Here is a 15,000-nt window from a genome sequence, read left to right as displayed (position 1 = left end):
GGTGTTGGTGGTGGTGGTGGTGGTGGTGGTGGTGGTGGTGGTGGTGGTGGTGGTGCTGGTGCTGGTGGTGGTGCTGGTAGTGCTGACTGTATTGTAGCAAATCGACTATCTGAATATGCAAATACAAGCGTTTTGTTGATTGAAGCTGGTCCCAAGGACACGGAACCAAATATAAGTGTATCTTTGAATATGGGTTCTCATGTATACGTAGACTGGAATTACTTGGTCAGTTTTAAGTTAACAGTATAGATTTGAGACGTTTAGGGAACGAGCTGAATTTATGGCAGGTGCCTGAGGAGGAAAGGAAGCGACATGAAAGAAATGGGGATGCGAAGGAGGGGGGGGCGCCGAAAATTCTGATAGTCTGAAAGGAATATTTTGCCCATGATTTGTACCAAATTAAACCCCAGTAAACGCAAACGAGGCAATACATTCTAAATCCTGAAATAAAGCAATTACATGTATACGAGGAAAGTATGAGAATGTGTTTGAATATTGGGGGGGGGGGGGGGCTGCGAAAAAAACTGACCAGAATATTTTCTCCTCAAACTCCCCCACCCCCAGCCCTAAGTTATGTTAGTTTCCTTTGGAAATGCCTTTCATTTTAGGTGTTCCTGTACACATAGGTAAATATATATATCCATGTTGGAACGCAACTATATCATGCTCCGAAAAAGTGGACTGTCGCGTCACTTCAGGCCTCGATACTGACAATTAATGTCCTTGTTGTTCTCATTTCTGCAAAGAGCTAGACGCCAAGGTGAAACCAGGGGCGCGTTCGATAGACAAAACGTGTTGTCATTGTTTGGCCAGGGCTACCTGTCCCTCTTCTGGACAGTTTTATGCATGTTGCACATGATGAAGAACAAAAGATGGCGGCACATTGATCGTCGCATCATTTTGTGTACTTTCAGCACTCATCACTGAAAAGACGATGCACATAGTTAGTCAATCAAACCATTGCAGTACTGTCAGGATGCAAGAATTCCTTAAAAGGCCTGTTATTTATGCATATACTAAGTACGCGAACGAGTGATCTTTGACCTGTGACCTGACCCCAAGTTTATCTTGCATTGCTCAAGTACGTCATATCGATCGTACCATGCATTATGCCGACGGGTATTCGTACTTCTAAATACCGTGGTCAGATGTAAATGACCAATTCCATGAACTTTTTAGCAGGGGTGAATCAAAACTGATGAGCACTTAGTAATCGTACACAAAAACTCAAGTTCACCGATGAAGTGGGAATTCGTGGCCGCCATCGTAGCTTTTAACGTTTCACTCAGGGAAATAGGGGGGCGTCACTTTTTCATATCGGCTCTCGGGGGAAGACCATGCTTTAGAAAAATGGGGGTGGGGAGGGTTCATTTTATTTCGACTCATTGTATTTCCTAACATTGCATTATTTTGGGGGTTTTGGTCATCCCATCGCTGACACCAGTTCCAAATCCCATTACTGCCATTATGGTTAGAGTTAGGATTAGGGATAGGGTTAGGTACAATGATAGCGGTCTATATCAAATTGCTGCTGGCAACCATGTAATGTAGTAGTAGTTAGATGTGGTGTGAGGAGAGGAGTGGGTCTTAAAGGTGTAAAACGGGAGCAGTTGGGGAGAGTTGTGGAGATGTTGACCTCGCTCCCAACGATGTCAGGAGTGTACCAAGCTAATTGGGGAGTTAAATTGTGGCATTCAGCTCTGCCAATGAGATCCAAACTCAAAGTTGAGTGAGGGTCACTTTTTAGCGGGGGTCACATTTTATGCAACAGCCTGAGCCTAATTCCCCCCCCCCCCTTGTCATTACTGGAGGCTCCCTTAGCCTTTTTTAGCTGAATTTGATATGATATGATAATCATGACCAATAAAATATTTCTTGTATTTGTTTGCAGACTGTTCCTCAGAAGAATGCATGTCTAGCACTGAAAGACCACTGTTCTACCTGGAACAAAGGAAGGGTAATAAGATGATTTTAATAATTATTCCGGATAAATAAATATATATGCGACAACGCTCTCATGTTGAATGCAGCATATTTTCTATCATAAATCATAATGTGTACTTTCTAGTCCACATAGCCATTGTCGATGTACAGCCCGTTTCAAGTTACCGTTTAGTTTTTTTTTTGTAAACTTGATACAACCATCAGAAACCAATAAGAATCTGCATATCTGCATCTTAAGATGACAAGTTTGAATAATACAATTTCTTGCAACATTTTGTCTTAATAAATAGAACTTATAAGTACCTCAATGCAGACATCGACACATTGGCGCCTGCGTGTCTGCGTATAGTTGCCATACTTTATATGACTTATTTCCTGTTCCAAAGAAAGATCTACCACAGGTTATCAATGACCTTAGACCTGTAACCCTCACATCTATTCTGTCTAAATGTCTTGAACGAGTTGGTTTAGCATTATTAATGCCACATGTAAAGGATAATTTTGATCCTTTGCAATTCGCATACATACTTGGACGTTCAACTGATGACGCAATTTGTACTTTAATACATCGTCTTACTAAGCATCTAGACGCCAAGTCATCGAATACAGCTAGAGTTCTATTTATCGATTATTCCTCAGCATTCAACACTATTCAGCCACTTAATGCTTAATAAACTGAATGCACTCAATGTACCGGCATACTTGAAATTATGGATCTTAGATTACCTCACCGAAAGATCACAATATGTCCGCACTAAGTATGGTGTATCCGACATAATAACAGTTAATACAGGTGCACCACAGGGCTGTGTGCTGTCACCAGTTCTTTTTGTACTTTACACAAATGATTTGGCATGGGACACTAATGGCGCGATGATTGAGAAATATGCAGATGATACAGCTGTTGTCGGATTTATATCAAATGATGATGACAGTGAGTATGTGGAGTGTATCGAGTTTGTCAACACCTGGTGTAAAGATAACTACCTTGATCTTAATGTGCCAAAAACAAAAGAATTAATTTTTGACTTCCGACGGAATAAAGCAGAAAAACAACCTGTTGAAATTAACAATATGCAAGTCGAAAGAACATCAGTATATAGATATCTTGGCTGTATGGTTGATGATAAATTGTCCTTTGCTCAACATGTGGACAATCAGCTCAAAAAAGCAAATAAAAGGTTGTATTTTGCAAGGTCCATGAGGAAATTAAATGTTAGCTCGAATGTCATTTCTTTGTTCTACAATTCAACTATTTATACAGTCCTCAGTTATGCGAACATTGCATTCTATGATATGCTGCCTACCTATCTTAAACACGATCTAAACCGTCCTAGGAACATATGCAGAAAATTAGTTAGTAATGAATTCTACGAACTATCTGATAACTCTACATTGTATAAACTCAAATCGTTTAAGACTGCTACAAAAATTATCAAAGATTCAACACATCCACTACATACAGAATATGAATATCTACCAAGTGGTCGTCGCCTCAGAGTACCACGTGCACGTACAAACAGATTTAAGTATAGCTTTGTTCCAAGATCTATTCATCTCATAAATAACATGTAACCGCTACTGTCTGTATGTATGTATTTATATGTATTGTAATCCTAACTTTACTTTTCATGGATTATGTATTTAATTAATGTAAACTGTGTGGATATGTAGTTTGTCTATTTTCTGTCAATGCAACGAAAATTTCATGATCGACATGACGAATAAAGTTATTATTATTATTATTATTATTATTATTATTTCACAACGGATAAAATGTAGTAAGAAAATGCGCATGCGATCTTACTGTTGTAGAATATGAAGTTTCTTACTGCAAGCTTTTGTGTGGTTTTGTCAAACAGAACCGGCGAACGGTACCTTGAAACATGCTGTACATAGTTATTTAAACTTGTATTCGCTATTTAAAGCATGTATGGTTGCTTTAATAGTGTTGAAACCCGTGAATATCCCGTGAATTGTATGATTTGTGCACAAATGGACAAAAAGTCCACCCCTTTCTTGTTTTATATACGGACATAAAGTCGGCGAAAACAATACTGTCAAGGTCTGCGAATGTGAGATAAGTAAACTAGCCAGAATTATTGAGCCGTTAGATTTAAAGATGTACTAGCTGTAACTGGGTACGTTTGGGTGTTTTGAAAACTGTTAAAATGTTCTAATTGCCATGTACAAAGTCTCAATATTGGCAAAATTTTCAGTGAATATGTTGTAGTTTGTCTGATCTAAAAATAGTTACGATTTAGTATGTTTCGAAGGGCAAACATAACAAAGCAAATTACAGCTACGCAGGCATCAGAAGCTGCCCTAGCTCCAGCTGGAACGTATTTTCGTGGAGTCATGATGGGTGAATGGCTAGCGTGACCGGCTTGGAATCTACAGGTTGTAGGTTCGAGCCCCGTCGCTGCCTGCTGTTTGTTTCTGAGTGGCTAAAGTCCTTGGGCAAGATTTGAACCACGACTGTGCCTCAGTCAACCCAGCTGTATAACTGGGGACCTGGTAGGATGTAGGTTGCAATGTGAAGGCTTTAATCCTATGCGCTTAAATGGCTGCAATGGATTGTATGCTCCCCGGAGAGTTGAGGAAGACTTAAGGGCCGTTGTGCCATTCTGATCCGAGCCAGGGGTAATAATTGTAAAGCGCTTTGAGCACGGAGTGGGAAAGCGCTATATTAGAAACCAACATTATTATTATTTTAAACCAATCTTGTAATAACTGACAATGACTTACTCGTCATTTCACACACCATTAACAGTATTAAATCACCTGTGGGTATACAATTTTGTGTAACTTTGCACATGATATGGTGCAATTAATTCAATAAAAATGTATTCTTTGGGTCCGCACCCTAAAACCAGTGTCTGCAACGCATACATGATTTCAATGTGCAACCTATGAGCACAACCAACATCTATTTTAGTGAATATGTTGGGGTTTTTTAATGTTGATTTTTTTATAGTGCTTTCCCACTCTGTGCTCTAAACGCTTAACAATAATTACTTGGCACGGATCTATAGCGGCACAACGGCCCTTTAATTCCTCAACTCCCTGGGGAGCATACGATCCATTGCAGCCTCTATAAGCGCATAGGATTAAAGCATTCACATTTCAACCGCATACCAGATCCCCAATTATACAGCTGGGTTGAAATCGTGGTTCAAACCGAGCGCTTTGGCCATTCAGAAACAAGCGGCAGCGACGGGGCTTGAACTTGCAGATTCATAACCGGCAACTCTAACCATTCGCCCAACATGACTCCACTCGTGTTGGCTGTGGGATATAAAAATTAAAAAACACGTTTATTACAGCTAATGCAGTTTTAAATGTCTAAATAAAAGGTACATTAGTGACATGAACATAAAGTAACATATTTTCCATTACACATTGACTTAAAGGTTCTAGGTGGTTGTAGCTCTATGAATGGAATGATGTACGTTCGTGGATGTAAGGAAGATTTCGATTCTTGGGCTAGGCTTGGAGCTGAAGGATGGAGCTATGATGAAGTGCTGCCGTATTTCTTGAAATCCGAAAATAACACAAAGTGAGTATTTTGTGACAGGCAGATTGTCGACAGCTCGTGCTTATTTAAGAGCCATACAGTAAATAAATAACCATGATGGACGGCCAGAAAAGTAGATGGTGACATTATTATATATTATTTTGAATTGCTTCTTTTTAGGTTTTCACACCGGCAGTTCAGTCTTGACCAATTAACATTGACAAACATGAGAGAGAGAGAGAGAGAGAGAGAGAGAGAGAGAGAGAGAGAGAGAGAGAGAGAGAGAGAGAGAGAGAGAGGAGAGAGAGAGAGAGAGAGAGAGAGAGAGAGAGAGAGAGAGGGGGGAGAGAGAGAGAGAGAGAGAGAGAGAGAGAGAGAGAGTGAGAGAGAGGGAGGGGGGGAGAAGTAAACAGTACCCAATACATATATACGTAGAGTGGTGTAGATAACACATGTCGGCATTTTTAATTCTGAACGTTTATTTAATAAATTAGACTTGTCAGCATATATTATGCATAGCGTTTACTGCCAGGTAAAGGTCACACCACTTCGATACATTTGAATACGAAGCCGCGTGTGTGATGACAGACCAGTCAATTCTATACTCTTGGACTTTCAACCTTCCAGACTTGTTTAGACAGCTCAGTACAGCTGTGGTATCTCTTATTAGTGATGGATTGTTTGTGTTGTTTATAAGAGATACCAGAGCTGTACTGAGCTGTCAAAACAAGTCTAATATCAAAGTGTCGACATCAACATAGATAATGTATTGACCAGCTTCCACTGTGGCACCCATATTACGTGAAATGAAATTTTTGAACTTTGAATTTGGAACTTCATAGAACTATACCGTTAGTCGTCTGATGATCACAACAGCGTGAAACACTGTGTAACGGCTCGTGTATCTTGCTTGATACTGTGTTATATATGTATATATATTATATCACTGCCGGGATTTAATTTGACTCGGAAAGATACACAATAAGTATTAAATATTCAAGGCCTCTCCTATCGGATCATCACCATTTTTGGACCTCGACATTCTTTTATGTCTCTATGTTGTCTTCAGTGGTTTAATTCTGTTGATTCTCTAATTAAGATGAAAGTAAGAAAGACGATGAATATATTTCTCGGCTATCATTATCTATACCTTTCCATACATATATCAAAAACTCGTATTTTGCAGCGAGGAGCGTCTTAAAACCGACTACCATAGCAAAGGTGGTCCATTGACGGTCTCCGATGTTTCCCCTCGAACCAAGTTTGGTAGTGTGGTCGCTGAATCAGGTAATAATAAATAGGTTGTAACTGGCTGTTGCTTTTAAAAATTATTCCATTAGGCAAAAAAAAAGAATTGTTTCTGGTCAGCGCACTCATCACTTAGATATCCTGGCGTCGTGTTTTTCCAGCCCATGCAGTCTGCAGATCTGAGGGTAAACACAAAAATAACGCCCCTACTTCAGTGAAGACAACTGTAGAGCCAATCATGAACAAGCAAATCACATCTGCCCCACATATACACACTTGCTCTAAAGTACTAAATAAAACGAACAGTAACTGCCATAAATATAGATTGCGTGGCAGTTTTGTTGCGAATTAAAAAAATCGCATCGTCGCGCACCACTTTAGACAGAATTTCCTACCCAGAAACAATTCTACTTCTTCTTTTTTGGCCTTAACGAAAACAATATCTACAATTAGCTTAAAAAGATAACAAATATGAAACATCTTTAGAACACAAATTTCAAATTCCTTGTTTTCATTCTTACATACGTTTTTGTTCTCCATAGTTCAAGAATTAGGATACGAGTTGAACGATTGTAACAACTGCGTTGACATAGTAAGTCATTACACTTCAGTAATTATGCATAAATAACAGTAAACAATATACAATGTATTTACGCTAGAAAGAACTAAAAAAAGATCCACGAACGTATTGCTGTGGGATATGAAGTATAATATAATGTTATTAATCGAGAACATAAATCTTTCATTTGTCGAAAATTGTGTTACTCGAACAAGAATGATACATGTACATTAGTATTCGAGGTCAGAGGTTAGGCTAATGCATATATGGAATGGGCTAACTTCAGACATTCTAATCTTAGTCTGCGAGTGGACAGTGCTACCATCATTTTGACTCTAGTTTGAGGGATACGTCAAGATGAAATGTTAGTATAGTAATATTAATATGTACAGCTGACATTTCTTGGTACATCATCCTATAACCTGTACTCCTTCTCCGCCTGTTAAAGGTGAAGTCTGAACCCACATGGAGTAACACTTTTTACGGGAGCTGATCGTCTTTTATCAAAAATCTTATCTTTCAGGTCGGTTTTGGTCATGGTCAAGTAACCATGAACAACGGTAAACGGGAAAGCACTGCTACAGCATTTCTTAATCCTGTCAAGTCAAGGAAGAACTTAACCATCTGGACCGAAACCACGGCAAGCAAGGTAGTCAGCTCATTGTCTAAAATGAGATCGTACCAGATTTAAACTGAATGCCTCCCGTAAGGGAATCACTAATTATGCAAATAACTCATTAAACTAAACAAAACTATGGCAACAGGCTTTGTTTTTTGGACAAGCGTGCTTTCTTAGGTTAATGTATGTAAAAGTGTATGATACTGCTTAATGCAGTCTTAAGATATTGCCTAATTACCGAAAATCATTAATTATGCAAATTATTCATTACCACTGTAAGGTACATCAACTAACTTTATAGGACATACACAATTTGTTATGGTTAATGTATGTACTGCATTGTATTGAAATTGAAGCATGCAGTCGTAAGATATAGCCTAATTACCAAGAATCATTAATTATGCAAATTATTCATTAACACTGAAAGGTACACCAACAAGCTTTACAGGACATATGCGATTGTTATGGTTAACGTGTGTACTGAATTATATTGGAATTGAAGTATGTATTCTTAAGATATCGCCTAACTACCGAAAATCATTAATTATGCAAATTATTCATTAACACTGTACGGTGCATCAACAAACTTGATAGGACATATGTGTTTTCTTATGGTTAATGTATGTACTAAATTATGTTGAATTTGTAGTATGTATTCTTAAGATATAGCACAGACCCTTGGGTCTATGGATATAGCCTAATTACCAAAAATAATTAAATATGCAAATTATTCATTAACGCTGTAAGATACATCAACGAATTTTATAGGACAAATGTATGTTGTTATGTTTAACGAATACACTAAATTATATTGAAATTGAAGTATGCAGTCTTAAGATATTGTGTAATTAGTTGATTTCATTAATATGCAAATTTCTCTAATTAAACATTAACAGATCTGGCTCAAATCCTTAGCAGGTCTAGCTATTACCCTAAAGATTATATATTCCAAATTTCATTACAATTGAGCCAGCCGATTTTTAGAAAATGATGACACAGACAGACAGACAGACAGACAGACAGACAGACAGACAGACACACACACACACACACACACACACACACACACACACACACACATTCCCCTTTTAATACCTCCCGTACCCTTACGGGAGGTAAAAATGAGAAGAGTGGTGTACTTCAAACATTCTGGTCTAAATCTACTAATTCATTTTGAACATAGAAAGAAAGCTTTTACTTGGAATAGTTGTATGATTTTAATAAAAGTTTAAAATGTCTGCTCAAACGTATTATATGCAGGGCACAACATGTGCAGAGGAATTGTTGGTATAACTGGTGATATTGGTAAAGATTTGAGTCTTTGTATAAAATATAAACCGCTTCCAAGTTTGAAATGAACCGCTTCTGTTACCAACAGCGTTTCTTTCACTAGGGTTGTCCAAAACAATTTTATTGTAGAGTTGGTATTCATTTAAAGGCATAAAAACCGAGACGAGTTTATGGATATGAGAGTGTGTTTAATCGATTGATAGTCTGTTATATGATATGTCTATACTTTATCACTGCTTCACTATAGATACTTTTTGATGGAAAAGCAGCTACAAAGCTGGAAGTTATCAGAAAGGGTGCAAATGGAGTTGTTAATATTGCCAAAGAACTCATACTATCTGCAGGAGCTGTAGGATCTCCACAGGTACGTATACTATATATTTCTACTTTTCTTGACGAGCTTAAGACCATATTGTATATCGTAGTGTAATTAATTAATGTACGTGGATTGTACTCATCTAATTTACATATTAACCTAGTAATATTAAGTTGCATTCCCAATTTTCCAGTTGCTGATGCTGTCTGGAGTAGGACCTAAGGAACATTTGGAAGAGCTGGGAATACCAGTGTTGTGTGACCTTCCTGTTGGTGAGAATCTACAGGTACTAGTATAACGATGTAACCTGTTGGGAATGTTATATAATTAAATATGCAAGGGCTTGAAGTAGACCATTATACTTTCAATAGTCAACATGGCGGATTTCATCTATTTCCTTCGGGAGACAGAAAACATCGCTTTTTTGGGGGTGTAATTTAATTGCTTGCATCTCTAGAACTGTTTGCAATATTACAGATATAAACTTCTCCATTAAAATAATATCAACTGATAAAACATATGAGGTACCCCTGCCTGGAATGATTTAATAGAGAAATGTGAAACGAGGCTATTGTAGGAGATCCAGTGTAACATGTTGCAGAGTTAGAAATGGGAACCATTAGCAGATAGGCGTCAAAATGCAAGGCTGATACTACTGTTCCAAATTGTAAATGAGGTGATAGCAATCACTATAGACACTGGTCTTTTAGCACCGGGTAGAAGAGGCCGATGCAAGCACCTTCACACAGTTTAAACACCAAGCATATCAACACGGGTTCTTTCCCAAAACCATTAGGGACTGGAACTCACTAAACTATGACATGAAAGCCAGTCAGGACACTGACACTTTCAAGGCTAAACTCCATAAACATTATTACTAGATTTTTGTGTGTATCCCTCCCCAGCTGTGATATCCGTAAGGAGGTTAGCTGGTATTATATAGATCTGAACTATGCTCAGGGCTACAGTGATCACCAAGAGAAAATAAACGAATATCATGCTATGAAATACACCAGCTATTCTTTATTGAAAAAAGGGTCATGACATTTCTACTTAACAACTTTTGATCAGGTGTTATCATGGAGGTATGAGAGTATCATGTAAGATTGCATTGTCACGGTCGTAACTATTGGTAACAGACGCCAGCGATAGGCATGTGATAAGTAATTGCTCTAAATCGCACTTGCTGGTTAACACAAAGCCCCTTTGCTAGAGTCCGGGTTACCAAGACTAGATAAGTTGTAGTTTTCGTATGTACTAATTTGGGGTGATTGGAAGGAGAGCCCTCTCGATAAATTGGAAAGGCCATGTCTCAGACAAGATTGGTTGGTTGCGGTTACAACCATTATGACAGATTGTTCATAATAGATGTTCATTTATGTTTATCAAGATTCAATATTATTCCATGTGAACTAATGTAACAATTGTGGGAGATTGTTTGTAATAGTGATTAATTTGTGTTTATCAAGATACAATGTTTCCCGTGATGCACTGTTCAAGATGGCGTTTTGCAATGTGCTTTGTGTTAGAGGAGGAATGACAGGTAGCATAGTGGAAGAGCTATTGGAACAGTACATATTTAGATACTTAGTCACTTTTGTATTTCATCTATAGCTACTTTCTACGTATACAAATTACCATATTCAGTATCAACATTCAAAGCTTGATCCCGTTAAATAATACAATTACTTGATAAACCTAAAAAAGGGTGAATTTGATATTACAGAAGCCTTTGCTTTTGGAAGCACAAAAGTTCAATGTTATTTATATGTAACAGGACAATGACTATATATTTAACGAGACACCAGTGTTCTTTCACGAACAATTTAACACTGCATATATTGTATTGGTTGCAGGACCATCTCATGACAGTAATGCGACTTGATGGATATGACAGCGAGTTTACACGGGTGAGTTTGACATCAATCAAACTTTCTTTGCAGTCTATTTGATTTAGTTTATTCAAAAGTCTCCATTATAGACGATGAAGAATATGTTCATATAAAAACTTACAAGTTTTACAAATACTCAGATGTTGTAATTGAAAGACAAATAGCATGTGGACATAATTCCCCAAACCAATTAACATTAAGATATGCAAAACAAATATTTTGTTCCTGCAGGACGGACAGGACTGGTCAGGTAACAATGGCCTTGACTTCAGTGGGTTTATAAAAACAGAGGTTAGTTCTTCTATAATAAAATCATGACTTAGATTGAAACAAATGATCCCGAAAATCTGCATGTTCTGCAACATGAAACTTGGCAATGAGACTGCTTCGATTTCTTTTTGTCGGCATTGTATTCATGATCTACAATATGTACGACATGGTTCGTTTGATTTCTATAAAGCTTATAAAGGTGATGTACAGTATCAATAAGAATGGAATGATCTAAGATTTGAAACATAATTCAAGTTAACCTAGTTTGACCTTTTACTGCTATTCTCTGATGTAAAGGTTGACTGTTTCTTCTTCACAGGAGAATTTACCATGGCCAGATATCCAAATTTTTTACAGCCCACCATTGTATAATTTCGTTACTGATGAAAAGCATGGCTATGTTGATACGTAAGTATAGATGCATTTTCTCTACAATAATTAAAACAGAAACGTGGTAAACTAATGTGCTAGGATTTTAATTCACTTGAATATTTGAGGCAAGACCTTAACCAATACTTAGCCGAGATGTACTACACCCGCACTATATTTATTATTCAGAAACGCTGCAACCTTTGATACACGTGACGTCACCTTTTATTCAACGCACCATAAGTTTATCTGTTACTTAAAGCGAACAGAATAATATAAAAGTTCTTCTTCTGCAGGCTCAAATTGAAAAAAGACGGAGGGCAAGCACTTATTCCAGGTTTGTTACACCCAAAGAGTGTTGGAAATTTGAAGCTGAAAAGTAAAGATCCCCTCGAACCCCCATTAATGGATCCCCACTATTTAGAGGAACAAGAAGATGTGGAAACTATGATACGGGTAAGTCACTATAACCTTCAAAGCCCGGATGTGGGTTTTACAGACTGAAGGTGTACGGTGGAAGAAAGTAATACCACTAAAGGTCTGAAAACCCCATATCCGAACACAGGGAGCTCAGGCTGAGTTAGTTTTGCTTACAAATACAAATAAACAAAACACAAACACAAACAAACAAACAAGTAAGTAAGTAAGTAAGTAAGTAAGTAAACAAACAAACAAACAAACAAACAAACAAACAAACAAACAAACAAACACACACACACACACACACACACACACACATACATACATACATACATACATACATACATACATACAAACACAAACAAAAAACCAAACAAACAATGTTTGTTTTTGTGTGTTTAGTTGTGTTTGTTTGTTTGTTTGATGTTTGTTTGTTTACTTACTTGTTTGTTTGTGTTTGAGCTTTGTTTGTTTGTTTGTTTACTTGTTTGTTTGTATTTGTATAATGGTGACAATTGCGGGGGTAGTGTTTGTTTGTTCGTTGGTTTGTTGTTGTGTACTCATGTATGTATCTACTCATTTGTAGGTTTGTTTGTCTGTTTGTTAGTTTGTTTGTGTTTGTTTGTTTGTTTGTTTGTTTTTTGGTTTGTTTACTTACTTACTTGTTTGTTTGTGCTTTGTTTGTTTGTTTGTTTGTTTGTTTGATTACTTGTTTGTAAACAAAACGTACTGAGCCTGAGCTCCCTGTGATCCGAACAGTGAAGTTTATGAGATGCGGCAAATGTTCCGATAATAATCTATACATTTTTGAAGACGAATGTGGGATATGCTATTGAAAATTAATCACCGTTTTATAATTACACGGTCATCCTGGTATACTGAAAATCACTGAAAACCATGTTATTATACATATGGTTCTACTTACGGGCGTACTTCACGGATTGATTAAGGAGGTTGAGCTCGAGAACTCTTCACCTGATTCGTTGGAGGTTTTGAAAAACGCAGACGAAATCTACCATGATAGAAGTGATTCTAACAATTTCTCTCCTTTTTTAACTAGGGCGTACGATTTGTGCAAAAGCTATTAGCTACAAAGGCCATGAAGGACACTGGGTGAGGTTTTTTGTTCATTTTCTTTAGTGAGAGTATTTGAAATTATTTGGTTTTAAAACGACCAGAAACTTCACAAAATAAGCTTATACGTTGATAATTCAATACATGGAGTGTGTTAAATACACTATTGTCATACCTTGCTTTGTTAACCGGAGTGTTTTAATGACTCATGTCTGTAGGTTTGTAAAAGTGTACCTTCTTAGTGGTAATATACATCAATTCTAGAATAATAATACTTACCATCATCATTTATCTATTCGTCATAGAATCAAACTGGAATACTACAAGTTCGACAACTGCCCTCATGAGATGGACAGTGACAGGTATTGGGAACACGTGATCAGACACGTCACACAAACAATATGGCATTTAATTGGCACGTGCAAAATGGGTGCCAAGGATGACAAATCAGCTGTTGTAGACCCTTCTTTAAGGTTAGGGAATTTTCATGACATTCTATAAACCCCCACTTTATTCATTTCATTATTATATTCATCGATTACTGTAACTGGAGAAATGAAGTTACCTTGATGCTTCATTCGTGAGGTTTCTTTCTCTAAGACAAGCACAATTCAAATATTGACTAACAAAAACAGCGCCACAACACACAGCAGGATCCTTTACCAAATCACATAGAAAAGTGGCAAAGTATTTCTATTCTTTTAAAACGCAATAGAAAAAGCTTCTGCTGAGAATGTACACATGAACGTGACAGTTAGAATGGTTTCAATTGTTTACTTTCCGACTAATAATCAACTTAATATGTAACATGCCTACTTATACAGCGTGTTCACCACCTCTATTGGTTTCCCATTCATCCCTTGCAAGTTGTCCCTCTGTGTAAACAAAATTGTGTCTCATGTGTGAAGCGTCAACCATCTTGATTTCTCCTGTAACATCTCTTGACCAGTATATTCATCATTTTTAAGAGACGTCCTACAAGTACAACATTGACCTTGAGTAATTGCTGAACACAAATTGGGGTTTCACAGGATATTTGCTTTCAGTTGATAAGATCTCCATTCAGAAGGAAGTGAATACATCCTCAGTTCAACTGGTAATAAATGACTCCCTGTCTAAATATGAACAAGACTAAACTTGCTGCTAACTGTATGATGAAATTATGACCGTAGATATTAATTATTGCAGTTAGGTCGATTTCAGTTGTATCATTATTCTGACAAATTTCGTCAGGTGAGGTGAAATTAAGATGCGGTCGAATATTTTATCAATTGAATGTGCAAGAATTATCAGTGGTAGCTATAGGCTGACGTGATTTCTAACATTTTCTTTTCGATACAGAGTTCGTGGTATAGACAACGTCCGTGTCATTGATGCCGCCATCATGCCGCATTTGACATCAGGAAATACAAATGCACCTTCAATAATGATTGGTGAAAAGGGAGCAGATTTGATCAAGAAAGACAAAAAATGAAGAAGTTG

General features: G+C 37.3%; 1 protein-coding gene across 1 annotated transcript in view; it reads left to right on the top strand.

Annotated features, from left to right (window-relative positions):
- LOC144447507 (glucose dehydrogenase [FAD, quinone]-like) overlaps positions 1–14,992 on the top strand; it is a 17,656-nt gene extending 2,664 nt beyond the window's left edge. The window contains exons 2-15 of the mRNA XM_078137550.1: positions 1,892–1,957; positions 5,358–5,503; positions 6,648–6,748; positions 7,252–7,301; positions 7,792–7,917; positions 9,425–9,541; positions 9,687–9,779; positions 11,350–11,403; positions 11,617–11,676; positions 11,975–12,063; positions 12,321–12,480; positions 13,505–13,557; positions 13,824–13,991; positions 14,860–14,992. Of these exons, the coding sequence (XP_077993676.1) occupies positions 1,892–1,957; positions 5,358–5,503; positions 6,648–6,748; positions 7,252–7,301; positions 7,792–7,917; positions 9,425–9,541; positions 9,687–9,779; positions 11,350–11,403; positions 11,617–11,676; positions 11,975–12,063; positions 12,321–12,480; positions 13,505–13,557; positions 13,824–13,991; positions 14,860–14,992 (1,416 nt within the window). The remainder of the gene's footprint in view (positions 1–1,891; positions 1,958–5,357; positions 5,504–6,647; positions 6,749–7,251; positions 7,302–7,791; positions 7,918–9,424; positions 9,542–9,686; positions 9,780–11,349; positions 11,404–11,616; positions 11,677–11,974; positions 12,064–12,320; positions 12,481–13,504; positions 13,558–13,823; positions 13,992–14,859) is intronic.
- The last annotated feature ends 8 nt before the right edge of the window (positions 14,993–15,000 follow it).

This window comes from Glandiceps talaboti, chromosome 16 (assembly GCF_964340395.1).
Source record: "Glandiceps talaboti chromosome 16, keGlaTala1.1, whole genome shotgun sequence".
Lineage (NCBI taxonomy): Eukaryota > Metazoa > Hemichordata > Enteropneusta > Spengelidae > Glandiceps > Glandiceps talaboti.
The sequence above is the reverse complement of the archived record's forward strand: the minus strand, read 5'-3'. Positions and strand labels throughout refer to the sequence as shown.